At 39.0% G+C, this 14,147-nt stretch overlaps 1 protein-coding gene across 16 annotated transcripts in view; it reads left to right on the top strand.

Annotated features, from left to right (window-relative positions):
• Positions 1-14,147, top strand: part of EHBP1 (EH domain binding protein 1) — a 202,431-nt gene that overhangs the window by 138,391 nt on the left and 49,893 nt on the right. For 15 of the 16 annotated variants that reach the window (XM_085577248.1, XM_085577247.1, XM_085577246.1 and 12 more), the window contains one exon: positions 11,934-12,081. In XM_085577248.1, the coding sequence (XP_085433374.1) occupies positions 11,934-12,081 (148 nt within the window). The remainder of the gene's footprint in view (positions 1-11,933; positions 12,082-14,147) is intronic. The other variant, XM_031504212.3, reaches the window with a different exon arrangement.

The following is a 14,147-nucleotide window of genomic DNA, read 5'->3' as shown; positions in this document are numbered from 1 at the left end:
TGCTTTCTGTACAGAGAAAGATTTATTATTTTTGTATCATTATGATATATTTATTCAAGCTGAATGACGGCAGTAGCTGCCTCAATGTGTGTATATTGGGAAAAAAAGAAAGATTTGAAAGAGCAGTGGCAATGATGTTCAACTCCTTTAGCAGATTTTGCAGATACAAAGTGCTTCACTGGAAAGCTGTCTCCTCCAAACACATGAACTGTGAGCAGAGGGAGAGGAACGAGCTGTGCCATGAGATTGTTTCTCCTTGCTCAGAATACTGCTTTTTATTACTCCCTTGCTCAAAGGACTTGTTGCAGCTGTATCTAATTCATTTTTAATAAGCTCTTTCTACTTCAGGTGTCAATCTGTTGTGCCCATTACTTTTCATTTTCATAAATATTTGAGTGCAAAATGATAACTTTTTTTTTTTTTTTTTTTTTTTTGCATGCACTGGACTAGTGCAAATGGAAGTTCTTTTTAGAAAGGCTTCAGAAAGTGACAGAATCTGAAAGGTTATGACTCTTTATGATCTTTAATTTTGGTTGCATACATTTGCACAGATACTGGATATGCTGACTGAAAAAAAATTTTAAAAAAGCATTATTTTAAATGCTCAGAAAAAACACTTTAATAAATGATCCCATTTATTGATCATGTCCAGCAATAATAATCTGCTGCCTCTCTGAACTCATAAGCTCCAAACTGTCCAATCTTACCTCCAATAAGTAAATTGTAGCCAGTGTGAACAGAAGTGGTATCAAAAACAAATTCAGAGTAGACAGCAAAAATAGAATATTTTATTTTGATTGAAAGATGCCTTAAACTCAAGGTAGCCATGCGAGTGTTCTTTCCTCCAATTATATTTTCAGGTTCTTGAAAATGAGTACAAAATAGCCTCATTTAGTATTTTTTTTCAGAACCAGAATCCCTACTTCTATTGCATTAGGAAATGTGTCCAGTTCACTGCTGGATTTTTTTGTAGTCTCCTCAGTTGGAAAAGAAATGTCTGTGATTGAGGTAGTCATGTTAATTCATTTAAGGAAGCACTCTTAAGTTATTATCTTCTTTTTTTTTTTTAAGATTAAGACTTGATCTTTATTAATTAAACATCTAGCATGAATTTATTGAGGTGTAGGACTTTGCAGGTGGCAACCTTGGTCTTTTAATATTAATTGGAAAATATTGATCGAAAAAAGACTAGTCTGTCATGCTGATAATTGCAGCCAGATTTAGATATGATCACTAGATCTTCCCAAGATTACAAAGAAGGAGTTGCGATCTAATTGGTAAAAAGATTGAACATTATTTTGGTAATCCCTGATCTTTGGTAACTTATTCCCTGTTGTTCATTTATGTGTCTTGCCTGTATGCCACTAAAAAGTGCTTAAATATGGTGTAAGCTGATAAGACTATGCTGTGGAGTATTTACATGAGCATTCTAAGTTTTATAGTTGTTTTGACAATATACTTTTCTTTAACTGGAGGTTTGACATGCTGACTGAACACTTCAAACCCACAGCTGACCTGGTATTTACTTCTTTATAGTGACTCACTAAAGGTGAGATAGTCTGATCTCAATTCCTTGATGGCAGGAGCAAGCAACTTGTTTTATTTAACCTTCCACAACACTGAAAAATAAAAATAATCTGTAACTTTCCAAAGAGGTTCTACATCTTTTGACTTCATATTTGTTCTGTTTGAGCTCTTTCTTAGTGTGAAGTTGTGATATTTTACTGTACAAAAATACTGCTGTAGACAAGTCCCTGACGTAGCCGGGAAAATAAATCAATTAGTGCAAGTAAACTCATTTTTAAGAAGAATTAGTATGCATTGTCAGTTTTATAGTAGGAAGGATTTCCTGAATAAAGCATAACCTTTGATAATGCACAACAAATGCTAGTAGTTTCAGTTTTAGATAGAAATGCTTGAATTTCTCCGTTGATTTTTATTGCTGTTATCTCTGTAATATGTATCTGTTTACACCGGTTAAGGATCTGGCCTAAATATATAAATTTATTTATTATGTGGCTGTAAATTCAAGGTGCTGCACAGTCTGCAGCCATACCATTACCTCGCACGCTGACAGAAAATAGGCTGGCAGTTTATTAATGGAATTTTAAGATCATCCAAACAAAATTGGTTCCAAAATCTTAGCGTCTTCTATCCATTTATAAATATTAGGGGGAGGGGAAAAAAAAAGTCTCTGTTTCAGAGCTATCCCTTTGTGTGCAGAGTGAGCCCCGGGTTTCTCAGCCCCTGGAATGCTCTTTTGCCATCGCTGCTAATAGCTGTGGACGTTTTCCGTGTGGATGTTCAGCGCACGCTGTTGTGAATCCCAGGATGATATCGCCATTACTTAGAGCTGTATTTTGCATTGCCTATTCTGTGATTGCTCAGCATGCACAAGGGTAGAGTTAAAATCTTTATTCATTTCATTTAAAAATGTTTCTTTTGTTCTCCTTATCGTGTTCTGGCTTTCCCAAGGATATATGCCTTGAACGAAAAGTCACATGTGCATTACTAATTGTGTGCCATTGTATTTACAGTTCCTAGTGGTGGCACTGTGAAGCTACTAATTCTTTTGCTTCACTTGATGTAAAATAATCTGAGTGTCTTTGATAGCAGTGAAACAGTATTAATTGTTTTGTACATTTCTTGGTCACTCTTCTTAGGTGGTCTTCATAATCTATTAGAACTTTCAGCCAGATTTTTGTAATGTCATGCCTCCAGCAGTGATTAAATTGGTAATTAATGAACAGTCCTTGGCAACATAAACCACATCCCGTTAATTTTCCCTTTTGAGTTTTTCGAAGTTGTCGTCTCTGTCAGAAAGCATTGCGCCACCTTGCTACGGCCCCTTGGCATGGAACCACAGCGACGGGATTTTTTGCAGCCATTAGTAGATCAGAGCAGTAATTTCACAGTATTTTGGTCAGGGTAATTATAGTACCAAGTACCGAGTAGAGTTGGGAATTCACACAAGAAGTCCAGAAATACCAGGTGAGCTTCCTTGTGTTCACTGGGACGTTATGATTAGTTTAATTGGGCTTTGTTTGATTTCAGCCGCGGAGACTCTTTGTGCCACGGCACTGCAGCCACTTTCCACTTTAGTGTTTCTGACCTGCATTGACAGGAACTGGTGCAAAAATGAACTCTTTGAAGTGGGGCTCTTTGGAGAGGGCAACTAAAAAAGGGGAAGAGTGATGTGTAAGTAGTGTACTGTAGCAAAGCGCGACACCAGCCAAACACCCTGCGCTTTGCGGGTGATGTGATTCAAATTCTTCCATACTTCCAACCGGAACAGATAATATTTCTGCTGCATTTGGGCAAATCTTGAGTAAATGGCTGCATTTTAAAACACAGCCTGTTTTTAATAGCTGGCTTTTGCATAGCAACTGCTGTTCTACCTCCCTTTGAAGATACAGTTGTTTCTCTCACCAGAAATTCTGTGAATCGTCTATTTAGTCCCGCAAACAAATCTGGGCAAATGCATTAATGAGACCGCAGCTGCACTTAGCAGTTCACATGTCACAAAATAGTAGGTAAAGGCATTCATACTTGAGTGACTGACTATAGGTGTAGTGGCCTTCAGCAGTACATTGTGCACATTAAACTTTAAATAGTCACTTGCCTGTTGGCTTCTGAATGAAAGGACTGTCACTGGTCACTTCTCCTAAAGCCTTAATGAAACCAAATAGTTTGCTACGAGTTTGGGCCTAACCATTGGGGTGTTTCATGCAGTCTTGTCAGTTGATGTTCATGAATTGACTTGAACGAAGATCAAAGTGTTTCTCAAAATGGAGAAGCGGGGAGAGAGACAGCTCCTTCAATTGCACCACAAGAGCTAATCAAGCCATCAGTTCTTTATGCACTCTGCGTGCCTTTAGAATTTAATACCCAATGGTTTGTCAGGACAAATTGAAATTCGGGGGTTGGCGGGGAGCGGGGGGAGGCAGACAGTGTCCCTCCTCAGCCTGCTGAAAAGAAAAGAAGCGCTTCACTCTTCTGGAGGATCGTTTTGATAAATTTTATCATTTCATGTAAAACTGCAATGTTGATTAAACGTTTGGGGTTGAAAAAAGAAGTTACGGTGAAGGATTCAATGGGCATTGTGCACCTTAGCACTGAGTAAAGATTCAGGTTCAAAGTGAAAGAGAAACTAAACTCGGGGTGATTTTTTTGTTTCTTTGATTGCTAATGAACTTTTTTTTTTCTTTTTTTTTTTTTTTGCCTGGACATTTAAATTGGATTCAGAAGATAGATTTTTGAGTGTCAGTTAAAACAAAGTCATGTGAAAATGCCTCTCTCTCTCCCTCCCTCCCCTTCTCTCTTTTTAATTGATATGATTTAGGCAGAGGAAAATGGTAAGGGGGATTTTTCTATTGCAGAAGCAATTTTTAAGGGATTTAGTCTTATTTAGCCTGAAGGTCTTCACACTAATGAGAGCACTTAAGTTACGTCCAGGCGTTGATTAGACAGCTCATCTATCAACTGGAGCATGAGAATTTGTATTTTAGGTACCTTTTATACATTATAATTTTTCTTTATTACTTTAGACTTTATTTTCCACAAATCTTTAATTGCCTTCTTTCACATCTAAGGTGTCTGTAACTCAGCTGACAGAGTACAAATGTAGAGCAGGGAAATACTCTACATTTGATGTTGAGTGCATTTCAATACATTTTGATAATACCAAAATTTGGACAATATCAAAACTGCATCTTGTAGAAATTGGTGTGCTGGATGCAAATTGCCACCGAGGTACCTTCCTTAAACTGCCACAAGCTCCCTCAAAGTCTAAATGCATTTATTCAGGAAACACAGAAGTGTATATGCATATTTAAATGGCCAGCTACTCCCCCCCCCACCCCCAAATTGTGAATGCTCTCTCTACCTGTAGTTTTTTTGCCATGTTTAAAACACAATAGCATCTTAATTATTTTCTGAACCATTCTGAAAAGTACAGCTTTTGTAACTTTTTGACATTTCAGGTTTAAAAAAAATTAAAACGTTGCCACCAGCTTGCACTATGAGCAGCCTGTAATAACAGTTAAAAAAGCTTTCTGAACTATTTGACAAGATTTCTTAGTGCTGAGGCCATATGCTGTAGCCTTTAAGCTATTTCTTCCTATCAGTTTCATTATCACCTGCCTCTGAGTCTCCAATATCATCAGTAAGCACATGCAGAATCATAATTATGCCATGTACAAGTTCTTTGATAACATGTACAGTTTTCTTCTTAATTCTTTATCAAATGCATTGATCGTGGCATGTGTGCATTGATCCAGGTCCACCATCTGGCTGTGTGTGATAAGCACAGTGGCATCTTTGCATTTCCACTGTCATTCATTGCGCTACAATTTGGCTGCAGGGGAGTAGTGGCTGGGATTAGCCCTGTTCTGCTACTTACTTGCATTTTAAGTTGACACCTCTACAGCGGCTCAGACCACATTACAAACTGAAACACATACGCACGACTTAGTGATGTGACACTCCTCAATAAGCTTACTCCACTAGCTACTCAACAATCTGTAATTGGATTTGTAGGAATAACAGCAAAAGATTTCCTAAGAATTGCTGGGGACAGAAGGTGAAGTTTTCTCATTATTGGCAAAAGGCTAGGTATAGATCTTAGGCGATTGGTATTTTCCATTAAAAAAACCTGCCAGCAGTTTGCAGGACTTTTTCAAAAAAAAAAAAAAAACCCCCAGCAAAAATAGGGTCCAGGGAGATGTGGGGTTTGCACTTGTTCTTTTCATTCTCATCACATAGAAGCAGACAGGGATCTTGTTACCCTCCCCCAAAAATGGAGAGAAGGCGGGGAGGAAAAGCAACTTTGGGAGGCCCCCTGCAGCCCGCTGGCTTTGTTGGGCTGGGAGTGACCCGGGAGCATTCCTCAGGAGGGCACGTCCCCTGCCTTGGCCCGAGCAGGAGGCTTCCCAGGATGGCAGTCTGAGAGATGCTGCTCTCCAGCTTACGCATCCCAAACACTTGCCAAAAGTCTTTGTTTCATAACACCACTTTTTTTTTTTTCATTTTTTTTCTTTTTCTTTTTTTTTAAATTATAAAATCAAGTTTACACAAGAGAAAATCCCTTAAGTGGAGCTCGACGAATGTTGACTCCTACAATGAGTAAGCAGCTTTCTTAACTTCTGTCTGTACCTCGGCTGTGGAGAGGCTCAGAAAACACCATCTTTAGCCGTTCATCTGGGAGTCTGCCCTGTCTGCATGGGGGCACTGTTTTAGGATATTTCTGAGCCAGCGTTCTCGAGCCCGTGTTTGTGGGTCATGCCAAGAGCACTGACGGTCACGGTGACAGGCAGAACAAGCTCGTGGATCCCAGCACCTTAGGTGATTGTTGGCCTTAATTATACTTCCTGGATGGGGGAGAGCACCAACTTGCCTAAGCAGGGAAAATTCCAGAGCAGAAATTAGTGGAGGCCTTTGTCTCTGCTTTTGGTTTAGGTCTCGGCGGTGTTTCCTGGTGTTCCTCTGCACCAGCGCGAGCAAGCGAGGGCAGAAGGGAAGCACAACGTGATTTTGGGATTGGGTATCTCAGCCTGTCCCTGAAACTTGCAGTAGAGCCAAGTGCAGTGTGCAACAGTCGAGATCACCTCTGTCGCAGAGATGTGCAGCTCCGAAATGGTTAAATGGGTTAAATCTTATTTATCTGAATAGAACTTGGGGGCTGTTTAGCAGAAATGCTCCAGCACAAATACCTGTGGTTCACTTTGACGTTACAATTTTTTTGTTGGTTTCTTTACTTATAAATACTTGAACTGTTAGACCTTTTACTTTTTTCTCTGAGAAAGATGTATTTGTACCAGATTAGAAAAGCTAAACTGTTTCTTTACATTGAATAATCAGCCTGTCATGACAAATCTATCTACTTCTGCATGAGTAGGTGCCAGTTTGACTAGCTTCTTTTAGGCTCACACTGAGTTTTAAGCTGGATCCGTGTGCATGACTGGCAGTGCATTTGTTGGACCAGATCTAAGGAGCCAGAGAGCGTTCAGCTCCTTTTTGCCTACAAAAGAGCAGCCAGACAACCAGCAAGAGGCCTTGGATGTAGCACAAGGTGATACTTACTTAGTCAGCCATTCTTTTTTTCAAATATTTTTTTTTTCCATTCAGTAAACTAAGAGTTTTTCAGTTTCACAATGACACAAGGAATTAAATTATCAGTGGATTGTTTTTCTACAGCCACCATTCTTCACACAGAAACACTGTACCAAGTGCGTTGTCCATTTTCTAGAACAACATACAATTATTTTTAAAATTAAAAATAGAAGAAATTGTTTGCTACTCCTTTAAAAATGCCTCCTTGGTTTAAGGAGATGTTTTCTATTTTACAGCCACACCACCCAATTTTATTGTGAATTTTGGAAGCTTTTTTTATTAAGGGGGACAGCTTTGTTAAGATATTGTTTGTGATTCTTCCAGTTTTAGACTTTGAGCTACTTCCATGTTCATTCTGTCTTTTCTCATCAGTGTGTCGGTGCCATAGCTCCTAAGCCAATAGCTACTTAGCAGTTTGATACTTTTTTGTGATATGCATTCATAAAAAAAAGCTTTCAAGCTACGTGCAGTTTATGATAGTGGGGTAGCTGATGTAGACACCAGGCAGAAGGCAGAAAATACCCAAGATGTTTATGTCTGTCTTTGCTTACCACCTCCTATGATCTGAATAGCCACAGAAATCCAAAGCCACTTTTGTTTATGCCGAGTGGTCCTTGCTTAGCAATCCATATTTTGCTCACTACCTGTGTGTTTTGAGCTGTTCTGAAGCAGTGCTAGAGACCAAACATAAATGCGATCCCCAGGGTGATCAAAGATTTAATCTGACCAGATGGGACAAACTTGAGAAAGATTTTGACTTTCCACTCTGTTTTGCAACAAGAAAGGCTGATTTTTTTTTCTCCCGTCCTTTCTTTGTTAGCAAAGGCAGAGATCAGGCCATCCCCAGAGGAATGAGCAGGTGTGGCCATTTACAAGCATGTCTGGTTATATTATAAACCAACATAAGAAAAGTTTGAAATGGTTTGAAAAGATCTGCTAAACAGTTTTAATGTTTCATCCCAAATCCTATTTACTCAAACAAGAGCCGATCAAGGTCACAGTACAACCCAGCCTGCTCAAACCTTTAAAGCTCGTGTAATTTTATTTATTTTATTTATTTTTTCTTTTAATTCTGTCTTCTCTTCTAACTGAATAGGTACATTTTGATAATCCTGAATAGGTACATTTTGGTAATCCTTGCCTCTGGACAAGCACAGAAGTCTTTTTCTTTCTGAATGGCTAATAACAGAGCCGTTCTTCCTGTCTAATGATGAAAGAGTCAAGTTCTTTCTCCTAGATGTACTGTGCACTCACGGCTGACCACGAACCATTTTGAATCCTACAGCTTCAGGAATTGCTCCCTCTCGTACAATCCTGGTTTGATTTTGTTGCCGTGCATTGCAAGTAATTTACCACATTTTTAAAATTTTACTTTTGTCCCCAAGTCTGTGGACACAGTAAAGAATTTACTTTTTCAATGTCAACTAAATGCAGTTCACCACATTGTATTTTTTTTTACAGAGAGGATGATACATTATCAGAATTCTGATTTAAAGTCAGTTTGGATCCTCCCAAAATCCTACCAAAGGAGGACTGAAAATCCTTAGCGAAGGTTTTGTGGTTTATTTTCCTTTTCTTTTTAACGTGAGAAGATTGCAAAATGTTTAGTCATTTAAGGCGATGGTTTTTAAGGGGGTGTTTGAGGGTTTTTTTGCCCTGAAAGACTCACTATTTTGCCGAGTTGGGCAGCTCTCAGCTGGCTGGGTAATGATCTCGGACACTGCCCTGCCGGCGTTTCACGTTCGGATTCACCTTCCCGAGCGCACGGCATCATTTTTGGCCAAAGTCACGTCAGTCATCGCCGTCTGCGGCGAGTACAAACAGGACCCCCTAATGGCAGCCATTTTTATTTGTTTCTTAAGATCCAAAGGCTGCTGAAAGAACAATTGGATAAAGTTGAGGATTGGAGAAGCTTGATTTTCTTGTTCCAGTGAAATGAAACTCCCGTCCTTTTTTTTCTTCCCCTTTCCCTCAAAAGCCGGAGTCAGCTAGGGGGTTGTAGCTGTGTCAAAGCCGTTGGGATGCCACTGCTGATCACTTTAATTACTAGGACTAAGGAGGATAAAATTAAAAGTAGCACCATTGAAGCAGTGGAAGAAAGCTTGCCGAGATGTCAGTGAACTGTGAAATATAAAAATTGCATACCAATACATTTTTATAGGAGGGAAACAAGGAATTACATTACTTATTCTTGAAGAGTTTGTCCTTAAATAGTGAAGTTTTCCTCGCTGTGCATCTGCATGGCAGATCTTTAAACCATTACAAAATAGTTGGGAGGAAATAACAAAGAAAACTAATGTCTCTTTGGCATGTCAGAGGGTGGAAGATTTTACTGAGTTTTCTTTTCAGCTGTACAGGGAAAAATAAGTCACTGTATGTGTGTTTGCTCGGTCCTTTCTTGGTGCAGTGCTTCTTTTCATATCTCCTAGGTTGGCTTTTTTTTATATTTTTGTTCATGCCTCTGTACCTCTCTCAAGTCCTTTACAAATTCTAGCTTGATATGCTGTTTAGCTATTTTTCTATACCTCAGAACTTACTCTCTCTACTCTTTCTGCTCTCAATTTCATTGCCCCTTCTTAGCAGTGTTTCTTCTGCCAAGCTCAGTAACTGAGGGTTGGAATACCTGAATTGAATTTAAGCACGAACCAGGCTGGTTTTTCCCTTATCCGCTGGTGATGATTGGCTTAATCAGCACAAACACAAGCCACCATAATCTGTGTTTGCTTGGAGATCCCCGGGATGTTAATGACTATGCTAATAATTCAGGATGCAAGTTCTCTTTCAGGAGGAAGGGAGGAAAGAGGGCGAGATCAGCCAGCTCAGTTTAGGGCATTTTTGTCACAAACACGTAACTGGCCCTATTTTAAATTACATGTGCTGAAGTAGATTAAATTATTTGACGTTAAACCGTGTGGGGATCTTAGTTTTGTACATTCGTTCTTAGAAGTCATTTAAGTTCCTATATCCAAGGAATTAGGAATATTAGAGATTTGAGCAGTTTTATTTCAAGTAAAATGCAATGTAATTAATGTTACCAAATACTGTGGGTCGAAATAAAACCGTTTGCTGTGTCAGTTGGCTGGCTAGAAATTAAATTAAATTGATCTATTATAGTGCACAGGAGGAGGAGAGGGGGGGAAAGCTTTCCAGTTGTCTTTCTAATGTGTACTTTACCAAATAAATTTTTGATAGAACTGTTGCTCTGTGCCTTCTGGGAAGTTAAAGGGTGAGAAAGCAAACAAAGCCCATGTGCCATCCCGCTGCCTCGCAGGGCCAGGCAGAATTGTCTTTCCAGGGGAGAACATTAGGAGAAAAGTAAATCAAAGCAATCTGATAGGGAATGGGGACTCTGTCACTCAGAGGCGAGATATTGTGCTGTGTCCATATACTTTGTTTACTGTAGGGTTTTATGAGTTGTAACCTGCCCATGCAAGCTGTTAATGAGGCTAAATCTTTCTGCTTGAGGATTGAATTACAGCACACCTCTGGGCTAATGGTTATAAACAGAAAGTCCCATTAGGGCTGCATTCTGATTCAGTCATTTGCATTTTTTCTATTGTGCCGAGAACAATGCTGAGTAAATAGCTACAAACAAACAATTTACATGGAAATGGATAAAATGTACCTAATTAGTATTTTGCGCTTGTTTTATTAATGATTGCTTAAACTAAATAGCACTTAGCAACAGCTCTCACCAGCCTCTGCAGGTGTGGGATGCTCAAGTTTCTGGGCTGGTGGGAAGGCTGCCAGAATGGCTCTCCAAAATTAGGCAGTTTGTTATATTCCACTTAGTTCAGGTCAACAGCCTGTACCTGGGATTTATCCAGGTCATTATGTCAATAATCCATAAACTTATTGGCAGGTTAGATTTAAGCCAAGCACTGACTTCTTTGCACTTTATGGGCATTTCTGATATTGAGGGGAGGGGAAGAACATTCCTAACTTAGCAAAAATCCCATGCTTATGGTGAAAACTGAAATAGTTTCTCTTATGGAGACTGTGGAGTCTTACAGATGTCTTTAAACAGATCTTTTTCTGAAGTTTGTTTCATCGTGGTGGGTTAGTCTTTTACAAAATGTCACGCTGCAGAACTTTGTTTATTTATGTAACTGAAATATTATCATGCTTCTAATTTACAAGCTTCAGTGAGACAGCACTATCTGGCATGGTTCAAGTATGATTCCTTTAATTATTGACCAAAGCCCCACTAGTAGGATGTTATAAAGGGATGCAAAGTCTTTTCTGCTCTGAGAGCATCTATTGTTCCTTCAGTAATTTTCATTAGTTTTTTGGGGTTTTTTAAAAGAAAAATATCCGTTGAAGTCAAAGAACATGCCTCAGATTTGATGCCACTTTATACTTTGAAGTCAGCTTGGTGCTTGGAGTAACCAAGAGCAATGTCTGGCTTCTCAATTCAGTTTTGTGGCAGACTACTACTCAAATGAGTCATTCAATTTAGTAAAACTATTTTATAGCCACGGTAAATCTTCACTCAAATCACTCATTGGGTGTGATTACTTTGAGACTAAAGTGTCTGCAAATTTTCATCAAGGTGTTGTCATAGAACGTAATTTCTAAAAGCTTTACATTGCAAATCATCAGGTTTCTAATGCAGCAGTAATTTGGGGAATGCTTAGAAAAAATAATCTGACGCATGGATGTCTTTAAAAATTGTGGTGTGACACCCAACTGATATCGAGCGTCCTATTTATAATGTGGGCCAAGCACCATGCTGTAAACCAGTTCCTATCATGATGATCAGATTGAGAATGAAATTGCATTTCTGTCAATTACTGAGTTGGCAACTGTTCAATATATCTTAGCAGCAAGATGAAGAGCGGCGTCGGCAGCTGAGAGAGAGAGCTCGTCAGCTAATAGCAGAAGCTCGATCTGGAGTGAAGATGTCAGAACTTCCCAGCTACACTGAAATGGCTGCAGAAAAGTTGAAAGAAAGGTCAAAGGCATCTGGAGGTGAGCTGAGGAACCTTGTCTCTTATTCCTATGGCAGCCTAGAAACCAGAGACCTTTTTGGGTGTCACTTTTATTCACACTTCAAAGCATCGTTGTTCATCAGGTGAACGTATCAAAAGACCTGGCCGTAGATGTGTTTCCTAAATCCACGTTGCGTCACTTAATTGCCAGCAGTTATAAGAAAAGCATACATGTGATTGAAAGAAAAATATGTTGTGTGAACACGTAGCTCATGTTAGCCCATTATTTACAGATTTCTCATTACTCACGGTTTTTTAGAATTTCATGGTTGGTGGTTCTCTTCAATATGTATTTTTATATAGGAGCATGGGCATCATTTTGGGGAAAAACATCATTTGAAATATTTAAGAAACATTACTTTGTATTAAATGTGTTCAAAACAAGAAAATTATAAAGGTGGCCTGTGAGAGGTGGGGGCAACAACCTTTTGACTTTAAATGGCAGTCTTTTGACAGACCACTTGCTTTTGCAGGTTTTGAGTTGTAATATTGCTATAATGTTATTAAGCTGGCTTTGAAATACCATTAAAATTCATATACCTGCCAGTGCTATGAGCTGGAGTAATGTAGTGTCACTCAAACTCAAATGGGTGCTGAGCACACGTTTCATTGCAGGCTTCTTGCTGTTTTAATGTCTTCTACATATTCTAAGGGAAATAGTCTTTCTCAAACTAACTTGTAATCATAAGCCAAAGTGTAAGGAAAATCCAGCTTGATACTGACAATGCATGTAGATGCAACAAAAATATTTCTTTCTTCTCTACTACGTTTATTTTATATGCCTAATATTTAAATACAGTCTTGTATAAATAAGCCCTGTTCCATTTAACACCAAAGAGAAAGCAGTGAGTTGTACATCTCCCTTGGAGTCTGGTCTTCAGTTTTGCTCTCTTTGCCCAGTAAACCAAGCTTGCCAACATAACTCTCTTTTGTGACAAGTAGAGGAACTGTACCCTTGATGGCAGTAAGACAGGCTGAGCCAGACAACACAGGACTTGGTATTGCCTAGGCCAGGGTGTTCCTCATCCCCCTTCACAGTTCATGACTCCACATCCTACATTATTTCATTACTTCCTCCTCCCTGTGCCATCATGCCTGTGCATAGCTGTTCCTGCCATACCTCCTCTCAAAGTAAGGTATTTGTTTCTATCCTGGATAACAGTGACCCTGTTTTGTTGCAGTGACTCTCTGCAGAGTTGCTAAATATCCCAGTGTGCTGCTTTCTGGGATGTGGTCATCCTGTTCATATTTTCCTCTGTATTTTGCCTTTGGTCTTCCTGCCCTTCATGCAGATTGTAAGCAGCCAGAGAGGTAGCTGTGCATATATATTAAAAGAAAACTGTATTTGTAGGGGGAGGTTGCATATGCACCCAGAGAGTTTGGTGTTACTAAAGGAGCAGACAGTTATCAGCACTGATGACAACTCATTTATAAAGCAATCACCACTCCACCTATTGGGTTTTATCCAGTGCAGAAATTTCCCAGCTTTCCACTTATGCATTGATTTATACTTCCTGCATTAATTTTTTTTATTCATCCAATAGTTTGGCCAATCCTTTTGGACCTAAATTTTTCATTCCCTGCTTTGTTTCATGCCTCTTTCCTCTTTTCATGTTAGCGTGCATTTTATAGCATTCTCTTCTGCTTCTTCCTTCTCAGTTTTCCTTATGGCACATCTTCCATATAATTCTGTCACACCACTGGTATTTCCAGGTGCTACACCAAATCTCCCCCAAAGAAATTAATTTTTCTAAAATGTAGTAGTTCTGTGAAATGGCACCAACAAATGAATTGGAATTGTTCTGGGTTTAGTATTTTTTTGTTTTTCAATTTCCACCAACAATTAGGATTTAATAGACAGTCTCCTTATTACTACTGGACTTCGAATGTTTTCCCTAACTGCATTCACATTTTTATTGTGTAGAGTCCTGTATTCCCTACAAAGTACCCAAAACAAACTTATTTTTTTGTGTCTTCTGAGCTCTCTTGTCCATTATACATCATTAATCTCTTCTTCTGCATGGATTGCAATTACATTTTGATTTA

This window comes from Lonchura striata, chromosome 3 (genome assembly GCF_050655825.1).
Source record: "Lonchura striata isolate lonStrDom1 chromosome 3, ASM5065582v1, whole genome shotgun sequence".
Lineage (NCBI taxonomy): Eukaryota > Metazoa > Chordata > Aves > Passeriformes > Estrildidae > Lonchura > Lonchura striata.
This window is presented reverse-complemented; position numbering and strand designations above follow the sequence as displayed.